This window comes from Neomonachus schauinslandi, chromosome 1 (genome assembly GCF_002201575.2).
Source record: "Neomonachus schauinslandi chromosome 1, ASM220157v2, whole genome shotgun sequence".
NCBI lineage: Eukaryota > Metazoa > Chordata > Mammalia > Carnivora > Phocidae > Neomonachus > Neomonachus schauinslandi.
The window spans coordinates 207,172,908-207,189,353 of NC_058403.1; the positions used below are offsets into that span (position 1 = coordinate 207,172,908).

The following is a 16,446-nucleotide window of genomic DNA, read 5'->3' on the forward strand; positions in this document are numbered from 1 at the left end:
TGTTGACCTCACATGGAGCTATAGACAGACATGGAAGATAGCAACACATTCACAGAAACCTCACCTCCTCCCATCCTCCCCCTAGACTCACCAGCTGACTCTGTTCTGCAAAGACTTCAAGCATATTCAGACCTCAGGGTTTATGTACTTGCAGTTCTCATTGACCCAAAAAACCAGGCTCGGATGTCGTGTTCCTCCCACTTCCTGATCTCCTTGACTCTGCTTTCAGTTTGTTTGTTTCTCTTAGACTTCTAACATTCTAACAAGATAAAGAATGTACCTACTATTTTTGTCAGCTGTTGCTCATCATTTGATTAGGACTTGAGGTCAGGATGTTGATCTGTTCTGTCTCCAGCTGGCTCTCCAGTCCTAGGGCAATGCTGGCATACAGTAGGCGCTCAACATATATCTCTTGAAAAGAACGAATAAATCCAGTTGATGCCCTTACCTCCTCAGGCCTCTGCTCAAAGGCACCTCATTCCAGAGGGCTGATATAGATGCCTCCCTCCACCCCATTGCCCTCATTCAGCTTTATCTTTCCTCTCAACTGTCATCATCCCTGACGTATCATATATTAACATTTCTGCTGTCCGAAGCCTGAGTTCCACGAGGGCAGGGGATTTTTCAGTGCGATTTTAGCTATACCGAGAACCAACTTCACAGATATGTGACCTGTGCAGTCCTCACAGCCCGCGCTTAGAAGGTTTAACGCCCTGCCCTTGTCTTGAAATGCTTCATTACTTTGATCAAGGGCCCTGCATTTTCCCCTTGCCCTGGGCTCTTCAAATTCTGTAGCCAGATCCCCAGTGCCTGGAACAGCCCGTGGATTTGCAGAATAAAGGAAGGAATGGAGGAGTGGATGGCCGGGAGAGGACTGCAATCCAGGGAAGAGGGGCAGAGACACTGAAATGAGCTAAGAAATTAATTGACCGAGTAAAGTCAGGCTCGCATGCATGATACACCGCCGCTGTCCGGACACCTGTTCACGTTTGCAGAAATCAGCCTTGGCAGAACCCCAGGCTTGGAAGGCAGGGCATCATGAACTGGCCTGAGTGCCCAAGGTAGAGGGGTGCCTCTAAGCCTGCCTTCCCTTCTTCCCCTGGGCAGCAGGCCGGCTGGGGAGGGGGGTCCAGATGGCAGAGCAGGCTGCTCTGGGCAGCTCTTCACTTCATCCTCACAGCAAGGCCCACCAGGCTCAGGCGCAGAGAGAGGCGGCCTCCCTTACCCCAGCTTGTCAGCTCGATCAGCCAGTGGCCCAGCCTGGGAGCCCCTGGCGTGGCTTGTCAGTAAAGCACAGGATTCCCCCAAGCCCACCACCCTCAGAAGAAGGATGCCAGGCTAGATGGCCAACAAGAGGGAAGGAGGTGAGGATAAATGCCCTTATCCACACCTTGGCCCTGAGCATTCAGGCCTGAGAAGGAATAGTTACTAACTAGCTCTATGCCTGGAGCTAAAGCAGGGCCAGGAAGGATCATCAGGGGCCCCAGGCATGTGCGTGTATATGCATGTGTGTGTGCATGAGAGTATACACAGCTGTCCGTGTGCCGCCGAGCAGGTGGAACTTTCTGTGAGTCTGTGAGTGTTGCACAGCTGAAACCAGACCATACCTGCAGGAGTATATGTATGTGACAGGGCGAAGCCACATCAGCCTATGTAGGAATGAGACTTGACGTGCCTCGTATACGGTGTTTGTTTGGTATGATTATGTCCGTCTGGATTTAAGTGTGTGTGTGTGTTTGAGGAGTATTCAACTCCTCTGGGAGGTCCTCCTGGATACCCAACCTGAAGTGGGCCTCACCATTTTGCTCTTTTGACACAGCCTTCTATTTCTATCACAGTCCTAATCATAATTTGTTATATATTTATTTGTTTATGTTGTTTCTTTTTCTGTCTTCTCCATTATATGGCACCTCTGTGGGAGCAGAGAGTTTTGTTCTGTTCCCTGCTGTCCCCAGCAACTGGCATATAGTAGTAGGTGCTGAATAAATGCCCGTTGAGTAGATATTCATCACAGTAGGGTTGTGTCTGTGTGGTATAGAGAGGCGGGAGCTGGCTGCTTATCGTTAGTTCCTGGGGGGGGAGGGGAGCGCTGTGCTCAAATCTGGCCTTCACTTTCTTCCTTTCCCCTTCCTTCAGCCACGCTCACTTTATGGGAATGATGATACGCCATCAACTCCCTGTATTGCCTTTGACAAGCTCTTTCCCCTTTTCTGGGTCTTAGGGACTCACTTACCCCATCTGTACAATGGGAGGGAGGTGGATTGGTTCATGATAAGCCTCCTTCCTGACCTAAAGTACTATGAAAATAGTCTTGATCTAATACCCTAATTCATTCAACATTTATTGAGCACCTACTGTGTGCCAGGCACTGTTCTGGCCCTGGCCCTCCCTCATATAAGGAGCTGAATGAAGGGCATGAATAAGGCAGATACCAACCAGAAACCCCATTCCATCTCGAGCACCCTTACCCCCAGTCACTCTCTATGCCCTATGAGATTTTAGTCTTTACAGTCTCAAATCACCAGTGGGTATTCCTCGCTTTACACACTGATCTTTCTCCCTCACCAGCCTCAGGTATAAGCACAGCAAACAGCCGGCTGTTTTTGCTGGTTGCTGTAGCCCCACCACCTGGCTGCAGTGCTGGGGCACATAGTAGGCACTTGGAAATATGTGTGAAATGAGCTAAGAAATTAATTGACCGAGTAAAGTCAGGCTCGCATGCATGACCTCAGGGAATCCTCCGTGTCGTTACCCACTTTGCAGAAGAGGAAATTGAGGCTCAGGGAGGCAGAGCTCATGCCGGGGTCCCACCGCTGCTAAGGAGTGTGTGGCTGTGGGATGCAGCAGAGAAAGCTTGGATAGTCCAGAGGACCACTAGCAGCCGCCCACCCCCACCTCACAGGTACGCGAGACACAGCAGAAGATGCGCCGATGGTGGTGGTGTAAGAAACCGAGAGTCGGTGCAAAGCGACTCAGAGGGCTGTCTCAGTACCCAGGTGGACATGCTGTGCTGGCAGATTAGGAAAGTCTTGGCGTTTATGGGGAAGCTTCCGGCGCCCTGTCCCCAATTCTGGGAGCTCAGGCTCCCAGGACCCCGTTTCACAGGGGCCCGTCGGCTCCAGTCTCGGAAGCCAAGGAAAGACCTCCGCGGAAACCCGGGAATCTCTGGCATCTGGGGTCCTCCCCGCACACCCACAGCCCGGAGGCCGGCCTGAAGCCCTCAAAGGGCGTACCGGTGGGCCCCGGCTTTCTTGGGGGAGCGGGGAACCTCACAGCGTCCTGGTCCCCTCCCTCCGGGGTGCCGGGTCCCCTTCCCCACCGCAGCTCGCAGCCCCGAAGCTTACCTTGCAGAGGGGCTGGGGAAGGGATGCCCCGCCCTCTCCGGCCTGAGGGGCGGGAGGGGACAGGGGTGTCCAGACCCTTTGTTTGCTGTTGTGTGTGTATGTGTGTGTGCGCGACTGTGAGACCCGCTGGGGTGTGGGTCCGTGCGCGCGCGTGCCCGGGCCTTGACGGCCGCGGAGATGCTGGACAGCCTGGCCAGCAGGGGGAGGGGGAGGAGAGGGGGACTCCCCCGCCCCCGCCCGCCCACTCGCGGGTTTGAAAGATGCTCGAGGGGGAGGGGAGGCAGCGGGCGGGCGCTTTTGTCTGGATGGCCCCTCCCCTTCCCTGGGCAGGGAAATCCCCCCATCTCGAGTCCTTTAATACATTCCCTCCAGCCCCCTCTCTCCAAACACCCTCTCAAACACTAGTCTGGGAAAAAGCGCCCCTCACTCGAGGGGCCGGAGCTCCTCCCATCCCACCCGCCCCCACGGAACGCCCTTTAATCTGAGATAATCCTGGCTCTAGGCTGCAACACGGCCTTTTATCCCAGTATCAAAACGAAGGTTGGAATGCACGCAAGTGTGCAGCTGGGGTCGCCCAAGCTCGCAGTAATGGAGTCTTTAGAGCCCCGGCCAACTAAGGGGGCTCCAGACCGAAGGGGAGGGGCTACGAACGATTCTAGAGTACCACCACGAGGAAAGCTTCCATCCGCACCTCCACGATCCCCTTCCCGTCCCCCGGCTGCGCGGGGCTGAAGCACAGGCCTTTGGCTAGACATTAGCGACACCCAGCGACCACACGGGGAGACGCCGCGGACAAGAGCGCGAGATCCCTTGGCTTGGGTGCGGGAGGAGGGTCCGGGTAATTTTAGAGGTGGCGTGTGTGCGCGAATCCCCGCTCACGAATGGCAGAGGATGGTGACGTGAGGGGGAGGCTGTGGGCCGAGCCAGGGAAACACCAGGTCCCAAGGCAGGACTACATCACCCCCACATCCGACCCCCCCAAGGGCAGGGCCATATCCCTCCTCCGCTTAGACCTTTCCAGGGCAGGGTCCTGTACCCCTAGGACTGGGAAAATGCTCTGATCAGACACCCCTCCCCAGCGCAGGGTTAGGTCCTTTTCTCCGGGGGCAAGGGGAGAGGTCTTCCCGCCGAAGCCCGCCCCTGCAGCAGGCTCGGGCTGACGTCACTGCGGCGTGGCTAAGGGGACAATCCCCTGCTTCAGTCTCGCCACCTGCCCCGCCCCTCGCGGCCGCCGCAAACGCCCACCGGGGGGCAGCGGGAGATGAGGGGGGCTCGAGTTTGGAACGCCAGCCCATATACCTCCAAGGGGTGCCCAGCGGAGGCCCCGCGCCCAATGAGGCGGGGTCCTTACGGGGACTCCCGGGGGCCGGAACACGTGCGCCTGACCCTTTAAGGCAAGCCGGGTCGCCACTGCCGCCACCGCGGTTACTAGGGATATAACGTCATGCGCGGGCGGGGAACGTGCGCGCCAGGGCGGAAGCGGAAGGGGCGGGGCTCCGCAGGCCGAGTCTCCAGCGCTGCCGCCGCCAGAGTCAGACCCGGAGCCGGAGCGGGCTGAGCCGCCGAGGCAAGATGGTGGACTATAGCGTGTGGGACCACATCGAGGTGTCTGACGATGAGGACGAGACGCACCCCAACATCGACACGGCCAGCCTCTTCCGCTGGCGGCACCAGGTAGAATGCGCGTGCCCATCCCCTTCCCCCCACCCCCACCCCCGCCCGGGACTCCGCTCCAGAGTTCTGACCCCTGGTACTGCCAGGGACCCCCACATTGACACCTGGGATTCCCAACGCATAGTCTGGACTTACAGTATCGCTTGAGGGGTTCCTCGATTCAACTCCAGAGCGCAGAACTGCCAGGGCGCTGCGTCCCTACCAGAGATCCCGGGCCTCCCCTCCGATTTCTGCATGGAACTCCCAGTTGACCCCTAGGGCACCTTTTTCCGAGTCTAAGCTGCTAAGATAAGCTTTGGGGGTGTTCCCTCAATCCCTTCTGGGACCTTCCACTTACACGCAGAACTCTGCCTCAGAGTCTGGACCCTGATCTGTTCTGGGAGACGTTTCTGATCTTGGATATACCATCCGCCACTCCCCAAATCCTAGAGTCCTCAGTACTTTGAATTTATTCTGAGATCTTCCTCCCTAGTTCTTGACAGGGATTCCTATTCAGATCCAGAGATCTGGCTTCTCCTCCCAACAGAACAAGGAAGTCTGTCCTCCCCTGAGATTTCTGTTTCTGGCTTGGGAGTCCAACCCATACCGGGGACCCCTTCCCTAGAATGTAGACCGGTGCTCCACCAGGGCCTTAATTCTCATTCAGGACTGGAGTTTTGGAACCCATTTTCTCTCCAGACCAAACCACCGGTTCGACCCTGATGGAGCCTTCCAATTCCAGCCACTCGTTAGCGTCACCTACTGTGGACCCCATTTCCCATTATACCAGGAAACCCTACCCTGCAGGGCTTCCGGCCGGTCTAGAGCCCCTGCCCCTCCTTGGTATTGCAGGCCAGGCACCACCCACCCCCAGCAGTTTCCTGTAGGAGCCTCTGGCAGCCTTGGAAGGCCTTATACCAACTCCAGTCCAGCACTCAAACCCACCCGGCCTTCATCCTGACCCCAGCTCAGTCTGCTGCTCTCAGACACCCAGACTGTCCCTGCTCTCACTAGGGACACTCCCAATTTGATTCCAGATTTACTGCCCCTTCTGTTACCTATTTGTCCCCAAATCTGGATCCCAGAATCCTGTCTGGGTGTCCTCCAGCCTTTCTCCCTGCCCAGCAGTGCTCACAGGCCAGCAGAAGAGCTCATAAGTCCTAACACTCTAACCTCTTGCTCCCCCAAATCAGAGCTCCTACACCCACATACTTGTGTATGTTGTACTCTCCCACTGAGGGTGAGCTATCTCACAGAACCTTCCAGTTAGGAATTCCTCACCCCACCCTCGCCTATGGCAACTCCCAGTCATTTATCCAGAACCTCCTAGAAGGGCCCTTCCCCGGTCCTGTGTTGTCTAGTCCCTACATCTGGTCTCCAGTCCCATTTCCAACCCTTACCCTAAAGCAGTAATCTCTTGGGTAGCGTACCTGCCAGGCAAGCCACTGAGTGTAAGAAGAAAGTTCTAGCACTTCCATTTCTTGCTGTGTGTAACATTTTATTATGAAATGCTTGAGACCTGCGCAAAGCTCTAAAAAGACTATTCTTGGGAACACCTACTTTTCTCACATAAAGCGGTTAATCTATACAGCTGTATGGAGAACATTTTGGTCCTGCTGGGTGGGAAGCCAGCGCCCCGTCTCCTGCAGAGTCCTCCCCGCCACGCCTTCCTCCCTCCTGGCACAGGACCCTTTCCTGTCCTGCTGAGGACCCTGGAGCTGTAGTGGAGCCTAGTGAGGGTGGGGGTGGGGGAGGGAAGATAAGCATCTCCAGCACCAGCTTCAGTTCGGCAAGCCTGGGTTCTAATCCCAGCCCTACCACTTACTGCTTTTACTTTCCCTGCCCCTAGAGACCATCCTGAGAATGAAACGAGATTAGGCCCGACAAGAACTTGGCTCAGGGCCTGGGAGGGAGTAAGCATATGGGAGCAGGAGGTGGGATTAGTAAGAAGGAGCCTGGTGAGCTTCTGAGCACAGGCCTGCACACCTAGGTTCCAGTCCTGGCTCCAGAATCACTGACTTAATGGATGACCTCCGGCGACTCGTTTGATCTCTTTGTGCCTCGGTTTCCCCAGCTGGGAATATTAAGGGTATCCACCTGATCGGGTTCTTATGAGGGGTTATCTTATTTATTTAATGTGTGTGATGTCTTTGGGATAGATAGCATCTGGCATGTGATAAGCTCTCTGTAAACTTTAGTCGTTATCATCATTGTTATTATTCAGGTAATCTGTGCTCCTGGGAAAGAAAAATTCCGGAAGCACCAGAAAGAGACAAGGGAGTCTCCCAGCCCCCTGCTCCCTTGCCCTGATAGAGCTGCTGTTACTGGTTTCTTGTGATTGCTTTCATCGAACTGGATGGCACCGAGGTTCTGGGAGCCTCAGGGTTTCTTTCTTTCTTTTTCTTTTTTAAGGTTTTATTTATTTGACAGAGAGAGACACAGCGAGAGAGGGAACACAAGCAGGGGGAGTGGGAGAGAGAGAAGCAGGCTTCCTGCCGAGCAGGGAGCCTGATGCGGGGCTCGATCCCAGGACCCTGGGATCATGACCTGAGCCGAAGGCAGACGCTTAACGACTGAGCCACCCAGGCGCCCCGAGCCTCAGGTTTTTTATCTGTAAGGCAGGGGGGTGGGGACACCTGCAGAGCCCCCCGCTCCCTGCCGAGGTGTCTGCTCAAGCCACCCCTCCCAGAGGTGTAAAGCCCGAGCCGGGCAGGCTCTGGGAGCCTTTATTTAGCTTTAGTCTCCCTGGCGGCCACTCAGAGGACACTGGAAAGAGCTGGGTGGCTGCCCAGCAGGAACCAGCAGGGTGGTAGATTCCTGCTGCCCCCTGAGGCCAGTGATAATGCCAACACCAGAGAGCCCCTCACAAGGCAGCAGGGAGCCTCCGGGGCAACACAGGCCCATCGTGGAGAATGGGAAGTGGCAGGGCCCAGGGCCTCTTTCTCTTGTCTCTCCACGAGGCAAAGGCCTTCTCGACCTTTATCCACATGGGCAAAGTGAGACTCGCGATTGACTGCTATAGCAGTCCTGTGGGGCGTGAGTGAAGACTCCAGGTTTCCCAATTCCCACCCACCGCGGGCCTGGCTCTGTGCTGGAACCTGGAGATAACGGCCTCAGAGAAGGCCCAGAAGTGAGTTGGGAGACCATTCTGGTGGCAGTGGCCATGACGATGGTGATAACAGTGGAACATGTTTGGTACTGAGTACTGGGTTGCAAGCAGTTTCCTGGGAGTAACTCCTGAGGCCCCATTTCCCAAAGAGGAACGCCGAGGCTTGGGAGCGTTTTAAGTGTTTTAGCCAAGGTCATGTTGCCAGTAAATGGTGGAGCTGGGTGACGTGACCGTGCAGTAACAACCGCTCCCAGTTATTGAGCATTTACTCTGGGCTGGAAATCGATCTAAACACCTGAAGTACATTTTCTTGTTTGAGCCCCAGAATGGTCCCCAGAGAGAGAGAGATTGTCCCCTTGGATGGTAATGGCAGTCGCCAGCACAGGAATGGGGCTTGCTGAGCGTCCAGCACGGCTCTGGACTGTTGACTTCAACTTCTCATCTCCTTTGCTTCTCCTGGTGCCACCCTGTGAGGTTGGTGTGGTGGTCGCCTTTGACAGATGAGGAAACGGAGGTCCCTAGAGGTTAGGGGATTGACCCAAGGACACCCAGCCTTTACTCTGGTGGCCATGGATTATGACCCCACATTTGGGGCCCTGAGATTGTCCTCCAGCATCTTTTTTTTTTTTTAAAGATTTTATTTATTTATCTGAGACAGAGAGAATGAGAGACAGAGAGCATGAGAGGGAGGAGGGTCAGAGGGAGAAGCAGACTCCCCGCCGAGCAGGGAGCCCGATGTGGGACTCGATCCCGGGACTCCAGGATCATGACCTGAGCCGAAGGCAGTCGCTTAACCAACTGAGCCACCCAGGCGCCCTGTCCTCCAGCATCTTATCATGTTACCTGGGGATCATGCAGGGGCCTTTGGAGCACAGTGATGCGGCATGGGGGCTCTTGGGGGAGGCTCTGTTGAAGCTGAGACCTGGGGACAAAGTAGGTGGAGCGAGGGGAAGAGAGTTCCAGGTGGAAGGAACAGCCTGTGCAGAGGCCACGAGTCAAGAGCGAGCTGGTGCATTTGGGGAACCATGAGGGCTAGCATCTGCCTAGGACCCAGAGTTGGGAGAGGAGAGTGGGACCCAGGTCCTCATGGGGCCTTGGTGCCATCTGGGCAGCTTGGGGCAAGGGTCAGGGTTCCCGTCTGAACCCAGACACTCCAGGTTGGGGTGGCAGAGAGGGCTGCAGACAGATGTGGATATTTCAAAGACTGGCAGCTTCTGAGTCTAGCTTGGGGGAGCAGCAATGGAAAGTGGTGGCACCTCTCAGGACTCAGTCAGTGGCTCTGGATTGAGCAGGCACTGCTGAGAGCCAGGGGAGGTGATGGAGCCAAGCAGGCCTGGAGAGCAGACAGGGCCGTGCCATGTGAGGTGGGGTCCAGTGGGGACCTAAGCAAGAGGGGGAATGAGAAGGGGCACCATCTGAGCTGGGGGGTGCAGCAGAAGAGGAGGTCTGGGGAGCAACAGCTGGGGAAGGGGGGACAGGAGGCTGGTGGGCACCGAGCTAAGGCTCAAGGAGGTGTGCCGGCCTGGAGACAGAGCTGAAGGGGCCTCGGGAGTGGTCCAGGAGCAGTGCTCTGGGTGGAGCGAGTTGGAGAGACATCTAGAAGTGAAAGTAGTCAGGACTGGGTAGCAGAGAGGGAGGGAAAAACAGGGCCAGTGAGCAGGCCTCAGCTAGGGGCAGAGGTGGCTCGAGGAGGTTGCTGGGCAGGGAAGGGCACCCGAGTGTCACTGAGGGCAGCTCCAGGGAGGAGGGGGAGCCTGAGACCCCCATCCAGTATTTCATCAGTTTATTCATCCAACAAGTGTTTCCTGAGTCTTTACTGTGTGCTTGTGTGTGAGACACAAGAGTGAGCAGATCCCCACCTCCATGGAGCCAGTATCCTGGGAGGGGGACACATGGAAAACACAGTAAGTAATTGTCACCAGATGTTAGCAGGTAATGAGTGCTGAGGAGGAAGGTGACAGAAGACAAGAGTAAGGGGAGGTTGCCATCTTCAGCACGGTGGTCGGGGAGGGCTTCATCTGTAAAGTGACAATTGAGCCAAGATGGTTAGGATGCGAGGGAGTAAGTGGTATGGGGGGCGGAAAATCTGGAGGGAGAGCTTTCCAGGCTGCAGAAACAGCCAGTGCAAAGGCCCTGAAGTTGGCAGTGGGTTCAAGAAAAGGTGAGGCGGCCAGTGTGACTGGAGGGAGGGGGGCAGATCCGCAGGGCCTTGTGGGTCATGGATAGGACTTAGGCTTTTGCTGAGTGTTGTGGATGCCAAGGAGGGTTCTGGTTCTGAGCGGGCAGGCCGGGGTGGGGGTGGAGTGTGCCCAGACTCAGGTGTGCGCAGGTATACTGGTGGGGGTGGAAGCCGGGGGTTGGGCCACCGAGGGTGGTGCAGACATTCCCTGGGGCCGTCCCAGGTGCAGTGGGTGGGAGCCCCGGGTGGGGCCCGGCTGAGGCCCGGGCCTGAAGGGCTGTGTCTGCCCCCAGGCCCGGGTGGAGCGCATGGAGCAGTTCCAGAAGGAGAAGGAGGAGCTGGACAGGGGCTGCCGCGAGTGCAGGCGCAAGGTGGCTGAGTGCCAGCGGAAGCTGAAGGAGCTGGAGGTGGCCGAGGGCGAGGGCAGCAAGCTGGAGCTGGAGCGGCTGCAGGCCGAGGCTCAGCAGCTGCGCAAGGAGGAGCGGAGCTGGGAGCAGAAACTGGAGGAGATGCGCAAGAAGGAGAAGAGCATGCCCTGGAATGTGGACACGCTCAGCAAGGATGGCTTCAGCAAGGTGGGGTGGGGGGGTGCTTGGTGGTGAGACAGGTGCGGGGTTGGCGGGGAAGGCCTCTTCAGGTCAAGGGGTGGAGGAACAGGTATGTGGGGCCGGGTGGACAAAGCACCCCACTGGTACCCCCCTCTGATCTGCCCGAAGGCCCTAGTCCGAGGCCACATGTGCCACACCCACGCTCCTGCCACACTGATGCTCATGACACCGTCACCACCTCCGCCGTGGAAGGGATGGGCGCTGCGGCCTCGGCCCACGAGGCCGTGCTGGACACGCCCTGCGGCCTCGCCCCAGCCCACTCCCCCTCTCGCCCCATCACAGAGCATGGTCAATACCAAGCCAGAGCAGGCGGAGGAGGAGTCGGAGGAGGTGAGGGAGCAGAAACACAAAACCTTCGTGGAGAAGTACGAGAAACAGATCAAGCACTTCGGTGAGCTGGGCACCGGTTGGAGGGGGGCCCACCGGGGGGCGGGGTTCATAGGACAGGGGCTGGCCCTCTGCCTCCAGGGCCCTTCAGCACTTTGCCAACACCCTCTGTAGGCATGCTCCGCCGCTGGGACGACAGCCAGAAGTATCTATCAGACAATGTCCATCTGGTGTGTGAGGAGACGGCCAACTACCTAGTCATCTGGTGCATTGACCTAGAGGTGGAGGAGGTGAGTGGAGCCTGCCCTGGGACTGGGGAAGAATCCTTCTCTGAGGCCGCCACTTGGTGACATCCTGCCTGTATTCTCTCTGGGCAGAAATGCGCACTCATGGAGCAGGTGGCCCACCAGACCATTGTCATGCAGTTCATCCTGGAGCTGGCCAAGAGCCTGAAGGTGGATCCCCGGGCCTGCTTCCGGCAGTTCTTCACTAAGATCAAGGTAGCATCCCTGAGGAGCCTGGGTGGGGTGGGGTGTGGCTCTTTCCAGGGCACCAGCCTCTGTCTACAGGAGGGGTGGACGCATGTCCACTCAGACTCACGGCCGTGGGATCAGAGCCTGCTCTATCAGGGGAGGGCAGAGACGTGGAGGGGCCAGTGGTCGGCCCCCATACAGAGTTTAAGAGACACGGGTGAGGAACAGAGTCAAGGACACCTCGGGGTTCCTCAGCTGAGCACCTGGAAGAACAGAGCTCCCCGTGCTGAGGTCGGGGAGACTGAGGGCAGGGCAGCCCGTGCAGAGCGATCCAGACAGAACTCGAGTGAGGCGTGTTGAGTGTGGGGTGCCTGCAGGCCCCTGCAGGCACATGTGGAAGAGGGGAGCGTGGCCGGCCTGTGGTTTGGGTGGGGGGTGGGCAGGCAGGCAGGCAGGTGATCCGTCACCAGGGAAGCGACAGCGTCTGCGGGTCTGCGGCGGGCCGGTCCCGGGGCCGGCCCAGTGACCGTCTCTCGGCCCCGACCCTCCAGACAGCCGACCGCCAGTACATGGAGGGCTTCAACGATGAACTCGAGGCATTCAAGGAGCGTGTGCGGGGCCGCGCCAAGCTGCGCATCGAGAAGGCCATGAAGGAGTACGAGGAGGAGGAGCGCAAGAAGCGGCTGGGCCCGGGCGGCTTGGACCCCGTTGAAGTCTATGAGTCTCTCCCTGAGGTGCGGCTCTCCTGCCCCAGCAGGGGGGTGGGGGCGGGGGGGTTGGGCAGCGGCAGGCGGGCCCCCCTGGGGACCCAGGCTCTGACCCCCGGCCCATCTGCACCCACAGGAGCTCCAGAAATGCTTTGACGTGAAGGACGTGCAGATGCTCCAAGATGCCATCAGCAAGATGGACCCCACCGTGAGTAACAGCGCCCCAGGCCCGCCCACCAGCCGAGCTGCGCCTCCTGAGCAAGCGATATGTCCTGTCCCCCTCCAGCCCTGCTCCCCACTTGGCTGGGAGAAGCGTCCCTTGTGGGCTTCACGGAAGAATAGGGGAGGCTTGCATCCACACACTGGCTTACACGTATTAAGCACCTACTGTGTGACTACACCCAGCAGTGAACCCGGAACTTTCAGCGTGTCCCCTGCCATGGAGTGTCACCGCCCCTGTGGGCCGTTTATGAGCCTCGTGTGCATTCCAGGTTGGCCCCACCTTTGTCCAAGGAAGGGGTGCTCCTCCCTGGCCTTGGTTACCCCATCAAACCACAGTTTCTCTGGATACTGACTTGGAGCATGCATGGGGTGGGGGGGGCTGAGCTCACAGTACACATCAACTGCGGTTGTATGTACGTGTGTATTTTAAAGTAAGCGCTATGCCCGGCATGGGGCTTGAACCCATGACCCCGAGATCAAGAGTCCCATTCTCTACTGACTGAGCCAGCCAGGCGCCCCTAACTATTGTTAATATTAGGAGCAGTGATCGTGCTGGTAGACAGGACCTTCTGTCTTAGTAGACCCTGGTTTGACCCCATTCCTGCTGCTTGGCTCACTGGTTGGCCACACTAGTTTCCTCATCTGTGAAATGGGTCTAGTTGCAGGACCTGGTCCAGGATTTCTAGAAGCTTCCATGAAAAAAGGTATCTAGACCAAGGGTCTTCACCCTGCGGTTCACAAGCTCACTGCCTGTCTTTAAAAAGTAAAAGTTTTACTGGAATGCAGCTTTATTCTGGATGTACACTATTTAAATTTCAGTTCACGTTAAGTGAAACGTAAAGTTCTGTTCTTCACCTGAACTAGCCACATTTGAAGGAGTCGGCAGCCACATGCGGCTGGTGGCTACCATGTCGGACGATGCATATTACAGGCCCCTTCCATCATTGCAGAGTGCTCTGGACAGCTCTGGTCTAGAATAAGCAGTGAGCAGGCTTAAGGATGCGCAGGGGGATAGGCGGGCCAACTGGCGGGGGGCAGCCCGGCCTCACCACCCTTCTCCCCACAGGATGCGAAGTACCACATGCAGCGCTGCATCGACTCCGGCCTCTGGGTCCCCAACTCCAAGTCCAGCGAGGCCAAGGATGGGGAGGAGGCGGGCCCCGGGGACCCCTTGCTGGAAGCCGGCCCCAAGCCAGGCGACAAGAAGGATGTCAGCGCCTGACGCGCCCCAGCTGCTGCCCACCTGCCTGCAGGCCCCTGTGTGCCCCTTTTCAGAAAACAAAAATAGATGCCATCTCCCCAGCTCCTGGCTTCCTCCATTTTCCCTGCTCCCGCCCAGCCTGGGGCCGGGAGAAGGCCTGTCCCCACCCCCACTACCCCCACCTCCAGTGCTCATCCAAGTCTCTGCTTTGAGTCAAGGGGCTTCACTGTCTGCAGGATGTTACCCCCTCCCCAATCAGCATTATGCCAAAGGCCTGGGGGTCCAGGGAGGGGCGGAGGTTGCTAGGCTGGTCCATGAGGTGGGGGGAGGGTCTCCAGCCCAGAGGCCTGCTCCAGTCACCATGGGCTCTGTTTTCACTGTTCATCTGCTGTCGAGACTTCTATATGGTAAACAGCAATGATCTTCCAATAAAGGATTTCAGATGCTCAGGGGGGCGTTTCGAGGGCTGTTGACACAGCTCTTCTCTTGGAGTGGGAGGGAAACCCAGTGAGTGTTGGAGGCCTGGCCTGTGATGCCTCAGGCTTTATTCTCGAGCTGTCTGGGCAGCTCCCTCTATTATGATTCTAGGTTCTTGCATGTGCTATTCCACTGCCTAGAACATTCTTCCCCAGGATTCCTTTACATCGGAGTTCTCGGCCCCACCCCTCCACTCTTTGGCTTGTCCCCCAAGCCTCCCTGCCACTGCCCATTCAGGAGCATCTTTCATCTCTGACCACTGCCCTTTGCGTCCATGGTCTCCACCCTGGTCCAGATCCCCATCCCCTCTGGCCTGCAGCCCGCCCCAACCTCTTCCCCGTCTCCCCCCTTCCCCATCAGACCCCAATAGACAGTAACTGGAGGGTAGTCGTGAACACGTGAGTCAAGACACATACCTCCCTGAGCATAAGCCCAAAGTCTTTGCTCTGGGTAGCTCACAAAGGCCTGCACCATCTGCCCGGGTCTCTCTGTGTCCTCCCCTCTGCTCACCCTCTCTCCCGCTCCCTCCTTGCGGGTCCTTGAGCACTTTAAATTTCTCTCTATCAATGTGACCTTGGGCAGCTTACTCAGCCTCCACGTACCTCCCCCTCCACTGCACAATGAGTAATGTTAGTGCCTTTCTCCTGGGGGTAGTGCTAAAATGAGATCATGCCACAGGCAAGCAGGGCGCCTGGCACTTAGATGCCCAAAATGTGGGCCTTGGCGTGTGCCTGTTTCTCTCCCCGAACACCCTTCCTGCAGCCCTTGTGGGGCTCCTTTAAAAAATAATAATTGGGCCACAGGAAAGGGCCTAAAGAATAGTATGATGAACAGGGACATCAGTTTAGGATAAACCAAGCAGCAAGGCCCTCTGCCTGCCCCTTCCAGGGTGCCTACCCCTTTCAGGGTGCCTACCCCACCCCTGGCAGCTGCTTGTCCCTCAGGCCAGAGCTCAGTGCCACCTCTTCCCTGGGACCGTCGGCCCACCTGAGTTGCCCCTCACACCGGGCCAGGCGGCTTGCCTCACCTGCCATGTGCCAAGCTTTGCCGACCTGTATGCTGTCTTCTCCCTCATGCTGTTGAGCACCACCGGGGCACAAACAGTCTTCCGTGGTCCTGAGGTACTCACAGTACCCTGGAGGGGCCCTGGCCCTTGGGGGGCGCTCAGTAAACCTCTACTAAAGCAAAGAGCACCTAGATGCTGTTGTGTGCAGGCTGATGGCCGCCAGGGGGCACTGGTGAGCTGCAGCCCCTGCTGGCATCCCCTAAAGGTTTTATACGGTGGGAATGGCAGGCGCAGATCTGCAGGATCTGCAGGGCTTGGAGAGGAGGAAGGCATCTTAAGGCCCTGGGTAAACCTCGCCCATCCAGGATCTGTCCAGGATTGGCAACTTCATTATTTACTGTGAAAACTTTCAAAGATGGAATCCATATTACTGGTTTTTCCTTTTGCCTCAGGCTCTAACATAACTCAGCACTGTTATGGATTCTCTACTTAAAATTTCAGTATTTTGTTCATGGGTGGTTTTTTTTTCCACATTGTGCTTTTTAAAAAATATTGCATTAAAGTATTTATCTTGGTTACTGAGCTTTTTGGCGCCCTCTTTGCTTTCATGCCTCACCTCCCTCACCCTAGTGTGGGCTCTCCTAAGACAGAGGATTTAAAACATCAAATGCTATTAAGAGACACTCGGGGGGACTAGCTCTGTGTCTGCTCATCCTCCACCCAAGCGGTTCCCCGCCCCCAATCACAGGAGCCCATGGGAACCCACTGTCCACACTTTCTTCTGACTCTATCCAAGGTTTCTTTTTGTAAAATTGTGTTATTTTATTTTTTTAAATTGAATGCGTTCTTATCCCCTCTCCTCTCCTTTACCTAAAACATACCACGTTCCACATTCTGAAATGCATCTTGCTTTTTTCACTGAACAATATGACCTGCAGACCCTCCTTTATCAGTCCATCAGCACTTCCTCATTCTATCCTGTGTGGGAATCTCCACGGTATGCCTATCTCAGCGTTGGTTTCATTCGGAGGTTTCCCAGTCTCTCTTTTTACAAACAAGAAATACCCTTGTGCACCATTTCCCATGAGCACAGGCATCCTACCTGTAGGAAAAATTCCCAGAAGCAGGATTGCTGGGTCT

At 56.7% G+C, this 16,446-nt stretch overlaps 1 protein-coding gene across 1 annotated transcript; it reads left to right on the forward strand.

The window, feature by feature from the left end:
- The first annotated feature begins 4,837 nt into the window (after nt 1–4,837).
- CDC37 (cell division cycle 37, HSP90 cochaperone) lies at nt 4,838–15,881 on the forward strand. Its single transcript, XM_021704982.2, has 8 exons — nt 4,838–5,018; nt 10,579–10,860; nt 11,176–11,284; nt 11,395–11,510; nt 11,598–11,720; nt 12,245–12,427; nt 12,537–12,608; nt 13,689–15,881. The coding sequence occupies exons 1-8, from the start codon at nt 4,917–4,919 to the stop codon at nt 13,842–13,844; spliced, it is 1,143 nt and encodes a 380-aa protein (XP_021560657.1). The 5' UTR covers nt 4,838–4,916; the 3' UTR covers nt 13,845–15,881.
- Nucleotides 15,882–16,446: the final 565 nt, after the last annotated feature.